Source organism: Tyto alba, unplaced genomic scaffold (genome assembly GCF_018691265.1).
Source record: "Tyto alba isolate M040663 unplaced genomic scaffold, T.alba_DEE_v4.0 Super-Scaffold_23, whole genome shotgun sequence".
Classification (NCBI taxonomy): domain Eukaryota; kingdom Metazoa; phylum Chordata; class Aves; order Strigiformes; family Tytonidae; genus Tyto; species Tyto alba.
The window spans coordinates 8,183,904-8,207,782 of NW_024881297.1; the positions used below are offsets into that span (position 1 = coordinate 8,183,904).

Genomic DNA, 23,879 nt, shown 5'->3' on the forward strand with positions numbered 1-23,879 from the left:
ATTTGTTACAGCTATACTCGTACTGAGTAGGTAATGTGTATACATACTGTGGGTCTGTGTACTTTCTGGGAAGTATAGATGCTAAGTTCTTCTGGAAAAAAAAAAAATCAACCCACAGTATTTTTATTTGTTGAATGTCTCTTTAGTACTTCTTGGAATAAAACTTTATAGTAATTTTGGTGATGGAAGAAGCAACAGGGAGAGAGAGAAGAAAAGCTAGCTGGAGATAAGCTCAAGTTGTCAAGATTTCTTCTTCACAAAAGTAAAGATGAGAACAAAAGTAGCAGCTTTGTCTAATCATGTTTTTGAAAACAAATTAGAAGTGCAAGGGGAAGCTTATTAGCATAATCTATTTTGGGTTGCTTTTGATATCCTGTTTGCAGTACAGTTCAAAAAGGGAGTATTTCTAAAATAATAATGCCTGAACCCCTATTTAGCAATACCTTATAATCAAATATTTTATAGATCCATTGTGGCAGATGGATGAAAATTCAGTCATTTGTAATTATTCATGCTTTTTTGTTTGTATGTAACTGATTTAAAAATAGTATAGGAAGACTTTTTTTTTTTTTTAAACAGGAGGAAGCTATCCCAGTTCCGTTACTAGGGGCTGAAGTTTCAATTAAATGAACCTGAACAAATAACGTGTTTCAGGTCATGTGTTAGAATCGTGTACCACTCCTACAGTACTTTAATTTAAATTTGATTAGTAGAAAAAATAGTATACTAAAGAGCTAATGTTGACAACACAATCTGCCAAGAATATTCCTTTTTATACTTGTTCTTTCTTTGCTGCTCTGTTAACTATAATTTTTAGTACCTTTTTAACAACCTGTCAACGTAGTTTTTGACTCTACATTATTGTCTTAAGAGAAAGTATTCCTACTGACTAATTGTCACTTTGGATACTGCATAAATGGAATTTTTAGATGAGATCTAAATGAATGAGTTTAGTATATGAAAGAATAAGAAAATGTGCATTCATATATTTAGTAAAATGTATTCCTCTGCGTTGTCTATGGAATATATTTGTGATAAAGAAAATAGTTTTAAAAAAATAAAACCCTCAGCTGCAGCTTATAGGTTGGGAAAATTTTGGGAAGTAATTGAGATGAAAAGAAAAATTTGAGAACAGATAAATAAACACTTCTCTTATAGAAGGTAAATCTAGATCCTAAATAGAAAGGTATGGATAAACTAAATTGATGACAATGTAATAAAAACTTCAGTTTAGCGAGATTTTCTTTCAACACACAGCTATTTATTTGGGCAAATCAGTTTTATCAGTATGCATATAAAGAATTCTTCTATCATAAATTTTTTTTTTATGTACCTAAAAATAATAATAATTTTTTTTCAGCTCATCTGTAGGAAGGTTTTCTCACCTGAATTGGATTGTGTAGCTCTTCTTATGTGCCTTTTAGACTGGGTGAATAGCATTTACCAGAGGAAAAGTCCTCTGGGGAATTTTAGGTATCATTTGGAGATCCGCAGGATTTTGGCTTTGTTACATGCCTTTCTCTGCTCTGATTTTGTGGGATAGTAGTTTTTTATGAAAACTTCTCGAAAGTTTATTTATCTTTGTGAATTGTTGAGCACCTGCAAGGTGCTAAAATGATACGAAAGCTCAACTACAGTAAGTGCCCCTGCTACTTGTCACAGTGTCTTACAAAAAAATGAGATTGTCACCTATCTCAAATTTAGTAATTCCCTGGATGTTATGATGTGGCATTTTTATCTGTATCCTTTACAATTACATGAACACAAGTAGCACAGATAACTCTAACTACAGATTACTGTAATTAGCCTAGGAAATAATGCAAGTGTTAACTCTAAATATTAAACTTTAAACATTTTGACATCTTTTATTAGGATTAGTCTTTAAAACTCTGACTAATAAACATCTAATTTCCTGTCCTTAGGATTTTAGGATTAGGCTAGGATTTTTTGACCCTGGTGTTGTTTTTTTTTTGTTTGTTTGTTTTGTTTTGTTTTTTTAAAGATTTTATTTCTTTTGGTCAGGAATAACAGGTAACTTAAACTTGGTTGCAGTTGGAGTTATCTCCAACGTGAGATATACAAGGACAGTATTTAATATAAATTTGTAGTATAGCTTTGTGATTTGAGCAATGATTTTGTCTTTTTTTCAGAGAAAACAGTCAATATATAATTTTTAAAGTACTTTCAACTCTGTTCCTTTAGGTAACTTTTGAAATGCACAAAGAGAGTCTTTCTCAAATGTACAAGGAGTACCAAGGGAAAGGAGCTGAAGGGAGTGGAGTGCGTTCTTCAGTTCCAATTAGAACAATTTCTGGAGTTAGCAAGGAAGCTGAAACCAAGGGAAAGCAACAATGGTTGGAGTTAAAAGAAGATACTGATGCTCCTTCCTGTATTATTGATGATGATGTGGAGTGCAGTACTGAAAAAAAAGAGACAAATACCTCATCAGATGGTGACCAGCAAACTCACTCATTGTCTAATCATAGGGAGGAGTTAGAGGAGGAAGTCAGGGAGACGACACAGGATTTAAAAGCAGTGCTTTGTGTGGAATTTTCTCCAGAACCAGAAGCAATAAAGCCCAGTGTTTCAGAAGTTAGTACTGGAATAGCTGAAGCAATTGAAGATTCTCTGAGCAAAGCAGATGAGCTTGTGAAAGAAACAGTGGCTGTCACTGATGCTTCTTTAGCAATACAAGCTACTTTGGTAGGAGAAACTCCCGAGAGTCCAGAAAGACTGGAAAAATCAACAGTAGAGGTGGAAGATGAAGATGACTTTGTTGATTTGAAAGAGGAAGGCAGTATGCCTTTACCTTCAGAGGAGTTTGCAGAAATGAGCAAGGAATGTAGCTCTAATGAAAGTGAAGTGACAAGGCAGGAAAAAGCAGTAGAGAAGCAACCTGAATCTGTGCTTTTCAAATCTAAAGATACTGAACGTGTGGAAGGAAAAGAACAAGAACTGACTTCCTTACCGGAAACAGTGAGTTCTGCAGTTCAAGAAGTAGTGACTCAACCAGATTCAGAAGGGAAAAAGAAGCTGGAGGAAGAAAAGATGCTTCCTAGTGAAACAAAAACAGCTGAAAATGCAAATGCACACGTGCCAGAGCTTGCTGGAGCCTCTGACAAAAGAATCGCCAAGCTTGATGCTTCCAATGTTGCATCAGATACAGAAAGACTGGAACTGAAAGCTAACACATGTCTAGAAACACCTCTGCCCCCCAGACCCCTACCTGAGGTAAATTCTACCTGTCCTTCATCTGTCTAGCTTAGTACTTAAAACTAAAGGGAATCTTGTCTTCTATGAGATTTTTGAAAAAGTTTGGCCATCCACACTTTAGGGATTTTAATGTCTGTGGATTTTGTGGCTTATCTAACGAATGTTTTTAACCATTGATTAAAATGACCATTATTCTTACTAACCTGTGTAATGAGAAGTCTCTACGATGTTATTCTTTGCACATCCACTTATGGATGCTGATGGAGACTGAGTATTTGGCTAGATGGGCACTTCATCTGTGTTGGTACTTCTTAAGTTTGAAGAATTGAAAGAAACATTTCTATATTCTGAGAGGATTTTAGCTAGAATTTCTTCTACTTCTTTACTCAATGTCCCTTTTACTCTTTTCAATCTGATCTCTTATAACCTGAACTGTTAGAATTATTGAGAAGCGAACATTGCTTGTGCAGAAAAAAATAGCATTAAGTTTCTTTCTTATCCTGATGGAACTTGTCAAAATATTTTTTACAGTAGCTCCTGTGCAGATGCATTATATATATATATATATTTGAAGCTATAAAGTTTGGTAGGACTGTCACTCCATGTCAGCCTACCTTTTTTGGTGCAAGTGTAATTTAGAACTGGGCTTCTGTTGCATACTGCAGTGTTCCACCCCTCTAGTCTTTGGTTTCTAACTCAGCTTTTCATGGTTAAATAGTCATGTATCTGAGTACTTCCCTTCTGCAGAGATACCTGCTAATGGATGCTCTTCATTCTACACCATTCTTCCTTAAAGGAGGAAACCCACTGTCTACAGCAACATATGCTCTCCCTGTGGTAAGGTTGGGTTGCTGCTTATATATGCCTAGACACAGGTGTGGTAGTGCAGCTGTAGACTAGTTTGTAGGTTTGGTATATCCAGTTAATAGCATTTATTTAATAGTTTTGGCTTTATTTGTAACCATGTACACAGTCAATTTGTCGAATATTGAAAATCTAAAGTCTATTAAATGCATTTAAGTGTATGTCATGGAAACTAATAATCAGAGTGTGTTGGGTTTTTTTTTGTCTGCAAACTATGTATTTAGACCTCAAGGCAGCAAGATTCTTCAGGACAAGAGCTAACTGCTACATCAGATGGGCAGAGAAGAGACTCTAGGTCAACTGTGTTCCGTATTCCTGAGTTTAAGTGGTCACTGATGCATCAGCGCTTGCTCACAGACCTACTCTTTTCCATAGAAACAGATATACAGATGTGGAGAAGGTAAATTTCTATGCTTTATATGGAATGATCTAGACTTTGTTGAAACTGCAGCAGTCACTCTTTGACTTCGACTTTTGCTCATCTGGTATTTTACTCGTTATTCAGTAGCTTTACTTATTTTGCGACCTATACCCAAATATTCTCAGATTTTTTTTAAAGACTCTTGACAAACATAACTGTCTATTGGTTGAGAGCCTGCACACATATTTTGACTGAAATCTTGGCTACGTTTAAGTCAGTGGCCGTCTTGCTGTTGATTTTTATTGGACTATGATTTTCATGTTCCTAATGTATATAAGGGCCTGCATCTTTTATTAGTATCTAAATATGGACTAAAAAAAAAAAAAAAAATCTATCCCAAATAATATTTATTACTTCTGCAGTTACACGTACTATGTTGCTGCTTTGATAGGGTTCTGTGAACACAGATGTTCTATACATTTAAAAATTTATTTGTAAGAGGGATCTGGAGTGTATATTCAAGATGAATTTAGTAGAAAAAAAGGAAACTTTGAAGACAGTGGTAATTCTGCATTTTAGGGTTAAGATTTAATGACTTAAGCAAGAGTGGTATCTATTATCAGTTTGTAGTAGCAAATGTCATATTTAAATTGAACCATATAGCTGTACTGACCTGATAAAAAGGGGAATGCGAGGATGAAGAAATAGAGTATTTCAGTGATTAAAACAATTGTAACTGAGGTGAATTTTTGACTGAGTATACTTTTTAGGATATGAGTAAATTAACTTCTCAGGACACCATCAGATATAGCTAAAATATATTTTTTAGTTTAAGTTCTGTTTGGAAAATCTATTTCCATATTTACCAGGATTTAAATTTGTTATTATTTTTTTGTTGTTGATATTAAATTTCTCTGAAAATCCCTTAGTATTTGCTTTATTTTCCCAAAGATTTAACTTTAAATCTAGTTCACACTCCCAGGAAATCTTATTGTATTGCCTGATACAGTGAATTTTGCTATAGCAAGTAATCATACTTTAGCCTATAATGTATCTTTATTTGTATGTTGATTGACACACATCTTGATGTTTTTTAGCAAGCTATGATCTGGGGAGATTTGAGAACAGAAATTAAAGGTATTTTTAAATTTAGATTAAGGTACATTGGTTGACCCTTACGGTCATGTGTTGTTTGCTGCCGCCCTGGTAACTGTTTGGTTTTAGTTTTATCAAAGCATAAAGATGCTAAAATACCACAAAAATAAAGGTGTATTCTGATTTTTTTTTTTTTTTTTTTTTTTTTTTCTGGACAGCCATTCTACAAAAACTGTGATGGACTTTGTGAATAGCAGTGACAATGTCATATTTGTGCACAACACAATTCACCTCATCTCTCAAGTGATGGATAACATGATCATGGCTTGTGGTGGTATATTGCCGTTGCTTTCTGCTGCCACATCCGCTACTGTAAGAAATTCCATTTTTATTTGAAAATTTATCTCTTGCTGGAGGTATGCCTTTCTTTATACAGTGTATTAACTTATTATATCTGTCCTTTCGGGCAACAGGAATGTGTGTGGGATATTTCCACAAGTGTCTCTTTCCTCCCTTTGCTACCTCCCTGCTCTCCCTAAGATAAATTGAGTGCCTCCCCTCTGCCTAAAGACATAAAAAGAAGTTGCCTAGCTTCATTGCCCCACAGTGGTCTGGAATGGGATTAAAACCCAATACTAATGATTGTTCATAGAATATAACTAATAACTACTTTTAAATGTGGCTGAAAATGGACTTTCAGAATACATTCTCCTTCATTTACGTTGTAGAAATATCACCTTTGTGAAGAAGTAAATGTTGCTTTCAATTTTTCTCTGTGTAGCATGAATTGGAGAATATTGAGCCAACTCAAGGACTTTCAGTAGAAGCATCTTTAACATTTCTCCAGAGATTAATCAACCTTGTGGATGTGCTAATTTTTGCAAGCTCTCTTGGTTTCACTGAAATTGAGTCTGAGAAGAATATATCATCTGGAGGAATTCTGCGACAATGTCTTCGTCTGGGTAAGCAAATACAACCACTTAATGAGTATAGGAGCTTGTTGTTACTAAATAGTTAGCGATTGTTAGCTTTATTTTTTTTTTCTGTCATTTTTTGCTAAATCAAGATTAAATTTAGTCAATGAAGCATTGGGTTCTTTTACTATTTTACTATTACTGTATTCTGCAATGCATATATATAGGGTTCTTTTACTCTTTAAAAAGTTTAAATAAAATAAATTATTAAATTTGGTAGCCTGATTGTTGTGAATGCATGTTTTCATTTTATCCATGGAGATATTTCTTTTGCCAAAGTTCCTCAAATGGTCAAGGCTGAAAATACAGCAACTTTAAGAAAAAGAAATCTTGTACTATATACAAAAACATGGGCCTTTACAATATCTAGAAAAGAGGTTTAAATCTTGAGGTCAGTAGGTGAAGATATGGTGAAAACTAGAGATGTAGATTTCTAAAGGGTAGGGTTCAAATTGGACAGTAGTTGTATCCAGTATTATAGTATGTTTGCATCAAATTGGATTGAAAGAAATTGGTCATTAGTTGAAAAGCAATGACTATTCTGGAAATGAGAACATAGAAGATCGTAACTGGGTTCAGTTCGTTAATACAGGAGGAGAATATTCATGCTAGTTGCATGCTGTAAGACTTTTTGTAATGAAAAATATAATTTGCATGAGTGCCAGAGCAGCTCAGAGCCTCAACAGTAACTAGCCTTCCTCTCCCTTTCTAGGCAATTAAAACTTTGTGCAGGTAGAACAAGATTTATGGGATGCAAGCAGGTATAGAGGTGGGGTAGTTCTTTTTTCCTTTGAAAATAACATTAGAAGATGAAACAGGTACAATTGTGAAGCTAAAAAAAAAAATTGTGTAATTTCAGAACATTTAGTCCAAGAGTAACACAGCATTTTGAAGCAGACATTGTCATTTTTTTCACTAGTGTATTACTTGTCTTTCTTCCTTGCTAGACTGTGAAATTTAGCTGTCTTCACCCTCCCTGCCCCATGGTCGTATGCATGGTAAAATTTCAGGGAGGGATGCTAACTCACTTGGAAGTATCCATTAGATATAGTGTACAAGTTCCAATAACTTAGCATTAATTATTAGTTATAAATTATTGAAGAATTTTGAGCATTGTTTTGCAACTATTTAAAATTTATGAAAGCAAAATATTTTACTGATGTACTTAAGCTTTTTAGTTCAAGTGATAAACAGAAATGTATTATACATCTCTAAGGGATGTAGACAATACTATTTCCTGAAGTAATTATTAACATTTCTTTTCCCTTCAAGTATGTGCAGTAGCAGTAAGAAATTGCTTGGAGTGTCAGCAGCATGCACAGATGAAGCCTACTGGAGACACTGTGAAGAGCCAAAAACCAGTGCAGGGCTTTATAGGAACAGGAAAGTCTGCAGCAAAGGCAAGTGTAAGACCACATTCAGGAACACAAGTCAATAATTATTTACTCTGTGCAGAGGGATACATTTTTAAATTTATACCTGAATCACTGATACTTTAACAGAGCTGAAGGGCACGAAGACTGGAAATCCTGAAGTAGTTTTTCCAAGATGTGAATTTAACATTTACATATTTAATCTTCCACAGTGACATGGATCTGTCACAAGAATTTGCCATATTTTTTCTTTTTTACTTTAAAGATGAAATGCATATTTGATTTTTGTGCTCTAGTTCTGACAATATGATGAACAGTGAATGATTGTACACACTTAATGATTCTTGGTAGAATGCTTTTAAAAACAGGATCTGTAACAATTGCTTTTTTTATTCTAGAGTCCAGTAGACATTGTGACAGGTGGCATTTCTCCAATACGAGACCATGACAGACTTCTGCAGGATATGGATATTAATCGACTTCGAGCAGTGGTGTTCAGAGATATAGTAAGTTATAATAATGTTGTTTTCTTTATAGCTATATTTCCGCATATATCTGTTTGCTAAATGCTTGCTATGTGTTACACAGTTTGGCTGAATTGAATTTACAAAAACTGAATATTGCTCGCAGTAATTAGGAACTTGTAATACTCTGCAGCTGTTGTAGTGTTTGGGATTGGAAAGAGGGAGAGCTGAAAATTGCTGCCTGCTGACCAGGCTCTTTGGTGTGTTCCTAAGAGCTGATTCTCTGGAATTCTGCCTATTGTATATTAAATATGTTGCATTTAGTACAAATATATACTTTCACATGCTGTACATAGACAAACTGTTTATGAATACTGTTTATTATAAAGATGTTGATGTATACTTTTTGAAAAATTAGTATCTTTCTAGCTAATTAAAAATTAGAGCTCATCTCTAATTCCTTTACTTCCCCTCAGAGGAACCAGTTTGTGTGCATGTGCTGTAAATATGCATATGTTTTTAGTCTTGAATTAACTAAAAATATCTTTGTCTTATGTCAGCAACTTTATAGTTGCTAATATTGAGGAAATTGAGATTGATTGCTTGAAAAAACCACCTCTGTAAGCAAATACAGCAGATATAATGGCTATGAGTCATTGGTGGCCACAAGCTTGGACCCCAGAACCTATTTTACAATAACTGGACTATTTAGCAAGTATAATGATTTACACGGTGACTTTTGTTCTATGTAGAATATTGAAGGATATTTGGTTTTTATCTTTACAGCAATTATCGATTGAAACAAGCTTCTTTCAACCCCTATTTCAGTATTAGTGTGCATAAGAATAGCAGAAAGTGAATCTTTCATACTGGTGGCAACTAAAATAATCATAGGTTGGTTTGAGCTGGAAAGGACCTTAGATCACCCAGCTCCAACCGCCCTCCCACGGGCAGGGCCCCCTTCCCCCAGCTCAGGGTGCTCCCAGCCCCGTCCAACCTGGCCTTGAACCCTGCCAGGGAGGGGGCAGCCACAGATGCTCTGGGCAGTCTTCAATATCAAGCATATTTTATGTACTTATTTTTCTTTCAAAAAACCCCAATATACACACACAACTTCTGCTTTATTTTGCATATCTAATCCACCAGGTTTTCTGTTTCAGAAATAAATATAAAATAATGCAATAACTCTGCTTTTTGGCTACTGTGTTGAGCTGTGGAAAAAAAGTAGACTTTAAAAGATCTATTTCTGGAATAGTTTTTATCTTAGCTGCTTATACTTGTGTCTAAATATTTCATGTTTGATTTGCATGCAGTTTCTTATATTGTGTTCAGCAAATAGAATTGTGATTGGCATGATTTGAACCTGTATAGGAGGAACTCGGGTGGATTCCACTTAACCACCAGTAGTAGTGCTTCCAGTAGTAGATGAACTTTATTTCAAGGATTTCTACAAATATAGCAGAAAAAATAAGGAAAGGGCAGTGCGAATTCACCGGATCACAACTTTATTAAGTATAGTTGGAAACCATCTTGCAAAAATTCATCCAGCAAGAAAATTCTTTATAATCTTTACCATTGTAGGGGACTTTTGTCAATCTCACACTGGACTTGTCTGATGCTAACCTGTTATTAGTTTACTGTTTCTGTCTTGTTCTATGAAAGTTAAGGATATGGGTCAAGCCAAGGGGAATATAAGTTGTGTTTTGAGCATAACAGATAGTATCCAACTATGTTATCTAGTTCTTAATAGAGAACTTCTCATAAACGTCTCCCAGTATAGCTTATTAAAGAACTCTTCACAGAATATGGGGCTTCAGTAGGTGCTATGATCATGTTAAAATGAGTTTTATAGTTGAATTTACTTTCTTGAACTGCTCGGGGGGGAAAAATTTAATGATAACTGAGCCATTATGTAAATGAGGGCGAAAAAACCCCCAAACACTCTTCTTCCTACCGATTGATCAGTGAGGATCCAAATATTCAGTTCTTCTGTGATCCCAAAGTGTACAAAGCTTTTCTTTCTTTGACAGCCAAAGGGGACAGGCTTAGGCTAAATCATGATGTCTAGTCAGATCTGGGACATGTCTCTTTCTTCTGTTTCACTAGGAGTGACTGAGTACTCTGGGGAGGTACCTGGCATAGTTCATATTAAGATTTTCTTAAAATGTGTTCATAAAGTTACAGCTGTAATGAAAATGCATATTTGTCAATTCTTGTTTAAATTGTACGTCGTACAGTACATCCATCTGGACAATCTGAGGATGAAATAAAACCTTAACACTGGTTCTGGAATTTGTTCCACTTCCTTCATTAATATGTAATAGTTTATAAATACTTATGTGGTTTTGTTGAGTATGTATGCCTGATTGTACTTCACAGCAAATGCTGTTTGGCACATCTGAGGAAATGTAGTAGAGGAAACACCTGTAAATAAATAAAGGGGACTTAGTCCCTCCACTAATTTGAAGCATGTAGTCAAAACACACAACCTTAGTCAAAGTTGTCATATTTATAAATGAAAAATGAAAGGATTAGTGCTACTTGAATACAATTGCTGTGTTCCTTAGCTTTGTAGGTGAAACAAAATGTGACTAGAGAGTATTGTTCTTCCATTGTTGACATATCAGCTTACTCTCAGTTTGTTTATGGTAGCGCTGGGCATACTTTACAGAAAAATAAACATGCTGCTGAAATTGTAATGGAAAAAATCTGTGTGTGTGTCCTTTTTTTTTACAGGAGGATAGTAAGCAGGCTCAGTTTTTGGCTTTGGCTGTTGTGTATTTTATTTCTGTGCTCATGGTTTCAAAATACAGAGATATACTGGAACCTCAGAATGAAAGACGGCCACTAAACCATAGCCAGTCATTCAAGGAATCTGAGGATGAAAATAATGAAACTCCGGCTACAGGTGAGTGGTTAATTACTTGGCAAAATGAAATAATGTGGCTTATGAGTCTTAAAATTCTGTAGAAGTCCATGTGAAACTGTATAGATATAGGCATAGAAATTGTATAGAAATGTTGTTAAATAAACATTATAGTACTCAGTTTGTCTCAGTATTTGTGTGTGTCTTTTTCTGATCTCAGAAGAACTTAGTCTATAGGTTGATTTTGCTGTGTAGAGGTGGTTAATCTCACTGAAGTAGCTAAGTATTCATGAAGGCTTGTTGCAGAAACATTACACAGACTGGCAGAATTTTTGTTTCCACTCTAGGACTACTTTCTCCTGTTCTTCTTTAGGGCAATCAATTAATTTTCATTCTTTGACCGTTGAGTCAATATCTTCTATTTCCTTGTCTCCATTTTTGGATGTTGTAACTTCTCAGGCTTCTCAGAAATTTGAAGGAAATTTTTCTATTTTAAGTTTCCTATTAAATACTTACCTATAATATTAGATCTCTAAGTAGGCAAGAGGAAATGTGTTATTTCACTTGTCACCTATTGGTGTTACTTCTTTAGGAGCAATGTGGTGAATGCAATTCTGTTAAAAACAAACTTAAAATGTGTTTTCTGTTTTTGGTATGAACAGAAGTGGAAAACCCATCTGCTGCTCTCGGTGCTTCAGCCTCCACTGAAGACTCGGAAAGTACAGTATCTGTACAAAGAAGGGATTCCGGTCTTGGGGAGGAACCAGCTTCAGGACAAACAAACAGTTCTGGTAGTATTGCTGAAGCAGGGTTTCTGAATGTCAGTGCAGGTCCAGATGCAATCAGTGAAGTACTGTGCACGCTCTCGTTAGAAGTAAATAAGTCTCAGGAGAGTAGTGAGACAGGAACTGAGGATAATAAGCCTGGAGCTTCTGTGCCAGCTGCAAAAAATGTCAATGTAAAGGACATCCTGAGAAGCTTGGTAAGCACACCAGCTGATGGGACTGCAGTGGATGCTGCTCTTCTGCCACCGACCTTCCTCGGAGTTCTTGGTGATGGAGCTGCTGAGCAGCCTGTACAGTTCCATTCCTTTGACAGGTAATATAACTCCTGAAATATTTGGGCTATTTCATTTTGCTTAAAATATCTGTAAGGAACAGGAAAATTCACACTTCAGTTTGCCAGATCTCATGTACAGTGTCATCTAGTACTTAATATAATCAACATGCTTTGGTTTACAAGTAGAACTTTTGACTACAAAGTCAGCCGATGTCACATAGGTTCATCGTGAAGGTACGCTCTGCAATACGTAGGATGACATGTTATGCTACAGAAGACTGTGGAAATGAAAAATGAATGGTGATTGGGTTACACTTGAAGGGCTTGAAGCAAGCACCTTTTTATAAGAGTTAACTCTGTCTCCATACACATTACAGCTCAAAAGCAATATGGTAAGAGGGTCAATAAATGACCTAGAAATGACTGCAAGATTAGAAGAATATATTTAAGTTGTAAGCTGTTCTTTTGTCTTTCCTGTTTTCCTATTCGTAACTTAGGCACTTGCAAATGCGTGCTGCTGTACTGTGCATAGTTAGTCAGTTTTAAAGGACTCAAGAAATAAAATATACATTAAATAACTTAAGGTAACCATGTGTGGATTAACTTGTGTATTGATCACAAATCTGTAGTTAGTTTCTGTTACTGTGAGCCTGCAAAATAATACTGGTTTAATAAGAGTTACAAATGGATTCAAAACAATAGAGTAATCATCTAGGTGTCCTTCTACCTATGGAATACTCCCACATTAATTTACAAAAATGCATCTGTGTTCTGCCTTCTCATGCTAAAGGCCTACTTTAAATCTTTCAGGTTTCATTCAGTAGATATATCCCTAAGCTGTTGGATTTGCTTTGTTGTTATAACAGCTTTTAACATTTTCTTTCATTTTAATAAATATCTGCCTTAATACTCAAATGCTGCAGTGGGTTTTAAATGGAACATTCCTGCTTTGTTTCTCTTTCGTTCCTTTTTTAGATTGAAGTCCCTCTTTCCTGGTAATAATTTTGGTGTCCCCTACATCTCAGACTCATTAGCTCCTTATGTTTTCCCAAGTATAGTAGACCACATTGTCTTTTACTACTCTTATTGACTTTTACATCTCCAGGATTCCCCATAACTACAAAGAAAATGAAGAATGAAAGAAAGAATCCTTAACACTTTCATTCCTGCCTCTAGAAAAGCCTTAGTCATATCCAGAAATGCTGTGGTCGATCTGGTGCAAGGGGATCCCTTGTTACCATACCAGTATCTGATCCTCTGCTTATTTGCGAACTTCCTCTGGCTCTGATTCTTTTGCAGTCCGCGGCTCAAACTGCCAATCTTAGATGACCCAAGAAAGGATTGCAGCTCTGTCGGGATATGGATGCAGCTCTCACGACATGTCTTCTCGACTCAGATTGCTGTATCACTAGTGGGGGAAGAGGTGGTGGTGGTTGTCTGGCTAGATTCAACCCAGAAGGTGTATGCTAGCATTTGGCCTCCTTGCTCTTGTCTCCAACTAAATACTGTGTTGTGCTTGTGATGCTAACCAGAAGGACTTGTTTTGGGAGCAGTAGGAGGATGGAGGCAGAGAGGGAAAACTGGGAGAAGAGCAACACTGAATTAGAACTTGTCACGTCTCTCCCTGCTGCTGCCCAAGTGGTTTTAGCACTTCCCCATTGAGGCCTCTCACTGCTCTTCGCAGCAAGTGGGCAGTTGATGTGAAATAGCATAACATTTTAGTCTGTGGCTAATGTTTTTCCTCAGGAAATTCTTAATGTTCATTGCTGAGTGGTAGAGAGTTGAACCACAAAATTACATTTGTCTGGAGATCTGGTACAGAAGTGCATGTTGCATTTAGGAATTTTTTTTTGAGCTATTGCTAAAACTGAAGGTTTATGATGCCTGGGCAAATCTGATTTGAAGACAGGAATTAATTGGGCACTTGCAGTCCTCATATCTGACATGCATAAGCAGGTTTTGTAGGTGTAATTTACCTGAGGAAACTGTGTGATTTAATTTGGTAACGTGGACACTAACGAAATACTGAGCATTGATGGCAGCCCTTCAGTCACTTGCAGTTCTGTGTTCTTTTTTCTGTATAGTTACAAAGTCACTCAAATAATGAAAAAGAAACCAACTTAAAATTGCAGTGTGTTTAGTAAAGCAAGTCACTGAAAATTTGAACTACTTGCTGTTTTGCCCTTTTACTTTTCCAGTGCCGCACTGCCCAGATGGACTCTTCTCTCCTTTTCCCACCTCCAAACTGCCAGCCATTTGTAACCGCAACTCTCAACATTCTCTCACTTAACCTTGAGACTTAATTACTGTATCAGATGCTGAAAGGAAGCTAGTCTGATGAAGGAATGTATAGAGGAGTGAAAGGAGCATATGGACTGAAGCAGTAGAGAGCATCAGCTTGTGAATGGAAGAGCAGAGGGCAGGGGATTTTGTAGAGCTTGATGTATCTATCTGGACTGCTCCACAGTGATACTTTGTGGGTGTTAGTTTCCTATGACTTTTTGTGTTTAGTGTGTGTGGCTAAATATGTGAGGAAAAGGTCATGAACAAGTATAAAATTTTGTCCTTCAGCAGTTATATATGGCCTCAGTTTGTCAGTGGCTCAGTGTTTCTAGGTGGCTTAATTTTTCATTTCCTTGCTTTTGTCGGTATAAGTAGACAAAAGTGTACTTAATGATGTAGAAGTTTTACCTCTAATCAGTTATCATCTGGTAGTGGCATGCACAATCTCACATCTATGGTAAATACTTTGATCTGTTGTAGGGCATGTTGCTAACTAGTTATTAAATCAGTTAATCAAAAAGACAGAATAACTGTGTATATGAAACATATTTAAAATCATATAGACAGGAAAGTTTTATGGCCACTTGAAGGTGACTATCTTTATATAGTGTGACTCTGCTTAAAACACAAGTTTATGCTCTGAAATGACACTTAGTGACAACGGTCGGAAGGAATTGTACCAGGGAAAGAAAAATCTTTTTACAAGAAACTGTAATAGAATTGGAAATAGTAGCTCTTCTCTGGGGTAGACTAAAATACTAAGGTACGTTGGGAAAGTTTTGGAAAAAAGGCTATGGGATGCTCTCATTTTCTGTGTCTGGTTTACGTTTAATTTATTGTTTGATGGCACACACAAGTTCTGCGAGTTAACTTTTTTTTTTAAAGACACTTTGTTAAAAGTTGTTCCCATGTAGCAGTTTACTAGTGGGGTATCTTTGGGAATTTCAAAGCATCTCTCTGATCCTGCATTTATCTCAGGAATGCTGTGTCAGAAATCAAAACTCTCCTCATATCTTAAGAATTATCAACTTCCCAGCCATAGCTGGAGAGTATACAGTAACAGCTATGTGAGTGAAACCTTACTGAAAGGCTGCCAGGTTGCAAGGCTTTGCAAACAGCTAGGTGTATGTGTTCATTCCCATGCCAAAAATCTTCCCCTTATCTTACGTGAAGATACAATCTTGTGATTAGTGGGTGCCAGGGGTTTATCATGATAAAGTTCAAGACTTGCATTGGCTTTTTCCCAAGATCTGCAGGGACATGAATTAATGTTCCAATTTTAGTGTGTCCTAAACCAGCAGTTTTCTTATTTAGTAGTAATCTTGTAGAAAAAGAGGGGGGAGCTAATGCAAGCAAATTTCAATAAAACAGAAATAAAATTAACCAAAGCTTAGGAGAAAAAAAAAAGAGATGACATTTCTCTTCAGTTAGTCTAATAAAACCTATAACCTATCACTTGCCATTTTTACTGCGCAATTTAAAATAAAATCTTGGTCTCTCCTGGCTTCTACTGCTCTTTGTGGAAACATTCAATAATCATGTCATTATAGGAAGCTGATGCTGAGGGTTCAGAGGAATAGAGGCTCTTAAATCATGGTCTTGCACCATAGAGCTTAAATCTGCAACTATGCTGTAACTTACAGAACAAATATGTTAATAAGCTTGTTTATCTTTTTGGAACATGGTCTATAAGCTGCTTAGTTTGGCTCAGCCTATGTTGACACATTTGTCAATCAGTGGCGTGTGCATACCTTTGTAATGGTTGGTTGTGGTATTTCAGTTAAATTTAATCAAAGGCTTTTTTTTTTTTTTTTTTTTTTTATGGAATGCATACATTTTAGACTTCATTGATTTGGGCATCAAATGTAAAAAGAATAAACTTGTGGACAAGATTAAGTCTACCAGGTACAGGTAGAGACAGAATATGAGAATGGGGGATCTGTAGATTGAGGCACATATGCTGTGATGAGAAGCTCAGTGTTCTTGGCACACCAACAATTTGCATTCTGCAGGGGCTGAAAAGGCAAACCATTTGAAGATTTCTCCCTGCCAAGCTGATTTTAAAGTTCTCTTACAAAACTGGTTGTATTCCTTCTATCATCTCTTCCCTTCCTCACTTACCACCGCCCCTGTCCCCATCTCTCATGGTTTTGAGAGTCTCTTGTTCGTTCTTTCTCCTTGGGTATTTCAAGGGGGATATAAGAGAATGGGTGTTACAGATAGCAGAGCCCATAGAATGACACTGACATGGCAGGCTGCTTCCCTGGATCACAAAGTAGAGGCAAAAATAAGTCTGATCCTCTTTATTAGTCTTTTGCTCATTGCATAGGAGCCCTGCAGTGGGCACCATTCTGGTAGCCTGGAACGAGACTTTTGGTTTTGAATTATAACTATTATCCCATAGGGAAACAGGCAAACTGTTACCTGCGTTGCTGTTCAGTGCTAAAAAATGGAATGCTAAGAATTAAATCTGTATAAATTCCTGTATGTCAAGAGGAATTAGAGCTCATGTAAGTATTTTTAAATTATAGTGAGGTCATGAGTTTGGCCTGGCCTATGTTGTATTAGGAATATTTGACTTGTGTCCAAGAAAAATTTATAACTTGAAATATATTTAAAATTAATTGCAGACTTGCCAACTTAAAAAAAAAAAAGAAATGTTTAGGAGAATGTACTCAAAATTTAGGAGATATTTATAGATATTTTATATCTTTATATTGAAACAGAAGAATTAGTGATCTGAAACCAAGAAAGCTTTCAATAAGTAAATCCTTATAGAATTTGGCAGAATAGATCATTATTGTGTAAGCCTTTGTCTGTGATGGAAGTCAGTGTTCAGCTCAGTGGTCTGTGCTCATTCAGCAGTGAATAATTGTCTGCAACACGAAGGCTTCTTACACTTCAGCATAATTGGGACTAATAGCACACTGACCTTCTGGCTAAGATGTATTTATGGTGGCTAGTTCTCACAATGCCTGACCTACGTTTATCAGTTCATCTGCTGTAAATTCCTACTTTAAACCTTAAATATTTGATTTTAAATTTAAAAAGGCAAATTTCTATTCCAGCCATGCAAATGAGGCAACTAAACTATCATTTTTATCATAGTGCTTGAGGTCTGCTTGAAATATTCCTTAAGAAGATTTTTTTATGCAATTTTTCTAGTTTCTTTTATTTCTTCTGTATCTGAATACCATGATAATGGATGTTATAATATACAAACGTAAACCAAGGTATAGAGTTAATTGAAATGGTGTGATAATGTGAATGATAGAGTAAAACGTATTGATGGTTTTGTTCCATATGATATGTCTTTGCCCATGTGTGAGGTTGCTTAATGTACGCTGTTATTCTGATGAAATTAATGCATGATTACAGATGATTTTTGAAAGATATTATTTTTGTAGATAAGAGGAAATACGCTATAGGGCCACTTACTAATGAATATTTTATTCACATGTGAAGCAATATTTAACTTTTTAAGAAATGCTTATCAGTTTAGCTGCAAAAAAGGACTGTCTTACCTGCGTACTCTTTAAAAGCAAGTGCCTAATACTTTAGGGAAGTTGAAAGCACGTTCATTCTTAAGATGCTTCTCTGACAAATCTACTTGATTTAATAATGTACTAAACACTCCATGTTTTCCACATAGTTTATTTACTACAATATTTAATCTTGATTTTCCACTTTCTCATGCATTCATTTTATTTATATTTAGCATTTAAATAATCTTTTTAAAGAAGGACACAAAGGTGCATCGATGGATGATGGCAAATATTTCTGTTTGAACATAATTGTATTTACACCTAAATATTCAGAGAAAATATCGTATTACTATACAAAGAAGGAGAAATGTAGGAATTTCAGAATGTAAATAACCAAACATGGCCAATGTTTGTGCCTTGAATATCTTTCCAGTATGTGCTAAATATAAATCCGTATGTGATTGCCGAGCTGTACTTTCATACCTTGAAGGACTGGAAATGGAAGCTCCTGAAACAAATCCTGCAGCTGTAACATTGGCCAGTTGCACCATTGAAAGGGAAGACCTACATGGTTGTAAACATGACATTACAGATAATGTAATGTATTTGTATATGCTATATATGCAATGTATAGCTATAAAGTAACAATGTTAAGATACTTTGATGTTTTGGTTTGTTGTTCTTGAACTATTTTAAAGATTTTTTTTGAATCAGAATATCATGGCAACTGACCAGAAGACAGAGAAAAAGGACATTCAGGGTTTGGGGTTTCTTTACATCATGTTTTTGGACAATATCCAGTGATTCTTTGGGCTGTGTGCTTCAGATTGACACAGCTGTCAGGAGAAGGGACCTTTTTTCCTCACCAGAAATACTGTTTATTTTATTTTGGCTGGAAAAATCGGAATCATTTCAGTTGACTGTTGAAGATCACGATCTAAAATAAATTCTGTTCAGAGCTAGGCTGAGGCTAGAAAACAGCTTTATGATGAGCTGTTCAAAGCCTCTGTTTTCTTCCAAGGTTCAAATTTTTTAATGCGAAGCAGCAATTTTTCGAACCTCTATACTCTCGTTTATCTTGATGAATAGTTATGGAGCACGGTAGAAGTCTTTGGCTGTGGTGCATCATGAACAATCTGAATCCTTAAGCAAGCTTGTAACAGAAGGGACCAAGATCTAACATGACCTTTAAATATAGGAATTATTGTAGAGCTGACTTTATTTTTTGATTTCTTTCTTTTTTTTAGCTAAAAACTAAAACCTTTTATTCAGTGGGATATTGTAAACAACCTAGATTGCTTGGAAAACTTTGTGAAAGTCAGTGTCTCTTGCTCAAAGAATGTGGTGACTGTGTCTGGAATATCTATGTGCATACCCACGTGTGCAGTTAATAAGGCAGCATGCCTTCTGCTGTATTTCCACGTCTGAAACCTGTAGTTACTCATTTTTATTCCTTGAATCAAAGCAAAAGGAATGATGTTGGGTAATTAAAAAAAAAAAAAAAAAAAAGCCTGCTAACAGCTCTACTTCTCAGTTGTGTACTAGTGCCACATTCCTGGTGCTAGTAATCAGAGTATCTTCCTTCAAGTGGGAAAGTGAATGCCGTTGTCAGGTACTGAAAATTCTAATGGAAGTGTTAGAATATAATTTCTTTTTTTTATGTACTTAATGGAAAATAAGTTACTGAAGATGAGAGTAGCAGCTGTATTTGTATTTTCAAACTTCTACAGATTTGAAGGTGAGAAGGCATACAAAAGATCTTAAAAGGCAGAAGGGACTACTGTGGTCTTTTACTGCTGTCTGTCACAGCCCAGGAAAAAAAAGACAAAAGTCTAATTCCTTTGCTTGAATGCAGCTCTCCTTGGGTAGCTGTAGAGAGCCTGGCAACTTGCTGAAACTACTCCCTGAGTGCAACTAAACTTAATCAGGCCAGCAGAAGTTTGCAGGAAAGAATGATAATATATAGTGTTGTGTCAGAAACAGCACAGAAAAATGAAGGCTGTTGTAGCTGGGATTTCTTTTGTCTCCACTCATTGTCACTGCAGATGAGCAGTGTTGAGGTAACAGCTCCGTCTGCGCGCAGGCTTCCTTGCTCCCATGTGGCGTCAGAACTGTTACTTGTCCTGTGAGGCGCTTCTCGTAGTGGTGCTAACAATTACTCCTGTTCTAAAATTCCTTCTTGATCCTTCCAGCATGTTAATTTCTGTATTTTCATCTGAAAGAGGGCAGCTCTAATATATAGAATTAGTTGAAATTCAGCCTTTTATGTTTAATGTTTTTAAGGTGTGGGTCTGGCTTGCCCTTTACAATTTAAAAATAACACATGTTTCATAGCTCCTGGTGCTCTTAGTAGAGTCGGAGAGTAGGATCAGTAGCGTTCATAGGTATTCAGAGGACACAGCCATTCGAATTTGATGCTTTGAGAGAATTCTGATTGACTTTAAGCCCTGGAAACACCAAGCTTCTCTAGAAGATTTGGTTTTACCCTCAAGGTAATATGGTGTTTTCCAATTTGAAATTAATTACATGAACGATATGTTTTGAACAGACACTACCTACACATGCACAATTGCCATCTACTTGTGCACCAAAACTTGTCACTAAACATTCTGCCATGTCACCTTGCATCCAATATAATATTGTGTGTATTAGTTAGCAGTGAATGAACAATTATTTTTGTATCTTACTGGGTGTGCGAAGAAATATTTCCAGCTGGTGCCCTGAGATCTCATAGAGTCCACATGAATAGACATGTATTTGTAATATATCTGTATGATTTGGGTTTAATGTTATTGATCAGTATTTCTTGAATTGGATTAGCTATACAGTAAAAGAACTCAAAATCTGTGAAGGAACATACCTTGGCTTCAGTGCTGGATCATGAATATTGAAGGAGTGTCCAAAAGTTTACTATGAGTAGGTGCATCTTATACTCAGTAAACTTGTATTAATCTCCCAGCCCCTTCCAGGTTATTTGAATGTGTGTTATAGAATAGTAGTAACAGTTTCCAGACAGTGAATGTCACAGAATCTTGAGTGAAAGATTCCTTTTGTACATCTGGGTGATGCAAAATTAATTGGTAATGTGGCTATAATTTAGAAGACAGTCTAAATATTTGAAATTTTTTTAGTTCATTGTTCATGTTTCAGGAAAACAGACATGAACATATGAGCAAAATTCATGGTTTAGGCACAATATCTTGATTTGGGGCTCAGGTGTTGTTGCTTCTATTTTTTTAGTGTATAGTTAACATTAGCAGTCACCCTTATAATGATATGACATGTACTGCCACCAAGTATGGTGCCTGTCTACTCCTGCCATTAAGGAGGGTTGATTTAATCAGTAACGTGGTTTAGGTTCTGTGACATCCTTTGGACTGAAGAAGGGAGTCAAATGCAGTCCTTTTTTCTCATTCTAGCGTGAACTGTTTTAGAAATACTTGACAGAACTTTGGTTGCTATTATCACACCTGAATTTGGGTCAAGTTTCTAAGTTACTTTATTCAGAAAATGAATATTTTAAAGCTATTAAGGGAATACTTTCAGTGTGTAGTTATAGTACTGTCAACAAAAGATGTGATTAAATAAATTGAATGTTGAAGATTTTCAGCTTACGGTTAACACCAGGTAATTAAAAGTAAGCGCTGCTGTGGGAGTGCATTATATATCAGCTGTACTCTTTACCTCATTAGCTGGGTTTTTGCATGTTTATGGAGCTAACTTGCAATTAAAAATGCCTTTAATGTATGCTTAACAAGGCCTTTTAGGTATCTGGAATAAAGTACTACAATTTAATTGAAATTGGTATAGCATAAATAGATGTCTTAGTAACATGTGAGATAAATCTCCATGCCTAACTTGTCACTTTGCATCCTTTCCTCTTGTGTAATCTTTAATGCTGACTATAAGGCCTGACACTTAACTTGTATAGAAGATGGAGATTCTCTCTTCAAGTCCCAAGAATATTTTGATTTGTTATATCAGTAAAACTTGATTGACAAGATATACTTAAATTCATGCCTTAGGCACATGTTTAAAATGTGAGAATATTTGTATGTGCACGTGGATATGTGTTAGGATGTTTTTAGCTATAGTATATCCTTCTTCAGTTAGTCTTCTGTTCTGCATTAGGCTACCAGTAGTAGTAGTAGTATACTATCAAGGCAACCTTCAGTATTGATAATTTACCTTAATGTTTTAATTATGAATCCTGTCATATCTTTTGTAAATAGTTGCCTGAAGTTTAAAACCAAGTCTTAGTTAAATTAAGGTGAAAAGGAAAACCTACTTGCAGGTCAGTTATCCTGCTAATCTTCCAACTGTGTGCTTGTTTGTCAGGGATTCTGTGGAAGTGGAAGAGATACTGAAACGTTCCATAAAAATTAACAAGGGTGGTCTCCATTGGGTTAGGATGATTGTCAAAGATGATGGAAAAAGATAATAGGGAAGGAATGGTACTTTTGCAGGGCGTAGAAGTGTTTGTGCTAGATGTGTAAACAAGGATCATGGTGTGTGAACCTTCATACAGTATTATTTACCAACTTTTTGTCTTCACCTAGGAGTGTCGTTGTACCACCGAAGAAATCCACCATTTCCTCTTCTACAGCTGCTATGGGTATTCCTACAAATGCTGTCAGCGTTGTTTCTTCTTTAGATTCAGGCCAAGCCCTGGATTTGTCAGGAGAATCTCCTGGTAAGTAAGGGTAAATTAAACAGCTTGAGTCTGAACCCTTCCTCTCTTGCATCTCCCTCCCTCACCATTCACTCTGAATACAAATAAACAATTTTTTGTTTTGTTTTTTTTTGTTATGTGAAGGTGAGATGTTTTTGAATAGTTATCCATATCTCAAAACACTGTAGGTGATAACAGTTGTTTTTTCAGACATTAAGTCGTTAGTTGCTGTCCATGATAATACGGATTAGTTTGTATATATATTATCTGTTTATATATGAGTCTTGCTTATACTGATAATATTGATACTTACTGTGGTTGTATTTTCTTAGGGGAAAATGTGCCAATAATCTGGAAAGATGGTGTTTTACACATTTATTTATTTTTTAACTACTGAAGTGTATGTGGAATAACATGTCCTAAATTATCAAGTCAGACAAAAGGACCTTTGAGACCTTTGTGTACTGCATATTACTTTGTTTATATCTTTGTGATATGCCCTCATATAGCAGGTTGCAGGGTGGCATTTGGCATGTGTGCTGATAACAAAGACCAGTATCAGATACTTTACAGGAAAATACATGTGATCCTAGGTTAAACTGGACCAATTGTTGGTGACATTATATGGATTCAAGAATATAAGAATTAATAATTTTCAATATTTTCTGAGGGTTTATCCTCCGGATCATTTTATTATTCATAGTTTTGATGTTGTAGCTACACATGTAAAACATAATCTGCTTATAAAAAAAAAAAACAAACCCAAAGCAGGGTTGTACTAAAAAAAAGAAAAAAGGAGCTTTGCTAAGCTTTTTGGGGGTTGTCCTTTTGCCTTTAGCAGAACAAATACAGATGTCTGAGCAATATTTGTCATAATTGCAAGATTTCTCACAGTTTTTGTAAATCACGCATAGTATATTAGCTTGTATTTTGTGTAAATACAGTGCATTCTAAAGACTACTTTTTGTTTCAGATTTTTTGTTATATAAAATATAAGCTTATTTAAAACTTGTAGGGTATTTGCCCAAGGATATATGTGCTACTGCTAAGTAGGACTGAAAATTACATACAAGTGTTTCCAATAGCTTTAGCCTGAGGTCAGATTCAGTGTTGATGCTCAACTAATTGCTTTGGACAGTTTTTTCAGTGGGGACAAAATTGAGTAGGTTG

At 35.8% G+C, this 23,879-nt stretch overlaps 1 protein-coding gene across 4 annotated transcripts in view; it reads left to right on the top strand.

Moving 5' to 3' along the window:
- The window catches only part of LRBA (LPS responsive beige-like anchor protein), a 415,639-nt gene that overhangs the window by 78,816 nt on the left and 312,944 nt on the right, over positions 1 to 23,879 (top strand). For 3 of the 4 annotated variants that reach the window (XM_042796732.1, XM_042796735.1, XM_042796733.1), the window contains exons 22-31: positions 2,203 to 3,231; positions 3,961 to 4,050; positions 4,302 to 4,477; positions 5,752 to 5,905; positions 6,315 to 6,495; positions 7,780 to 7,907; positions 8,279 to 8,386; positions 11,081 to 11,252; positions 11,873 to 12,308; positions 22,597 to 22,730. In XM_042796732.1, coding sequence (XP_042652666.1) covers positions 2,203 to 3,231; positions 3,961 to 4,050; positions 4,302 to 4,477; positions 5,752 to 5,905; positions 6,315 to 6,495; positions 7,780 to 7,907; positions 8,279 to 8,386; positions 11,081 to 11,252; positions 11,873 to 12,308; positions 22,597 to 22,730 — 2,608 coding nt within the window. The remainder of the gene's footprint in view (positions 1 to 2,202; positions 3,232 to 3,960; positions 4,051 to 4,301; positions 4,478 to 5,751; positions 5,906 to 6,314; positions 6,496 to 7,779; positions 7,908 to 8,278; positions 8,387 to 11,080; positions 11,253 to 11,872; positions 12,309 to 22,596; positions 22,731 to 23,879) is intronic. The other variant, XM_042796736.1, reaches the window with a different exon arrangement.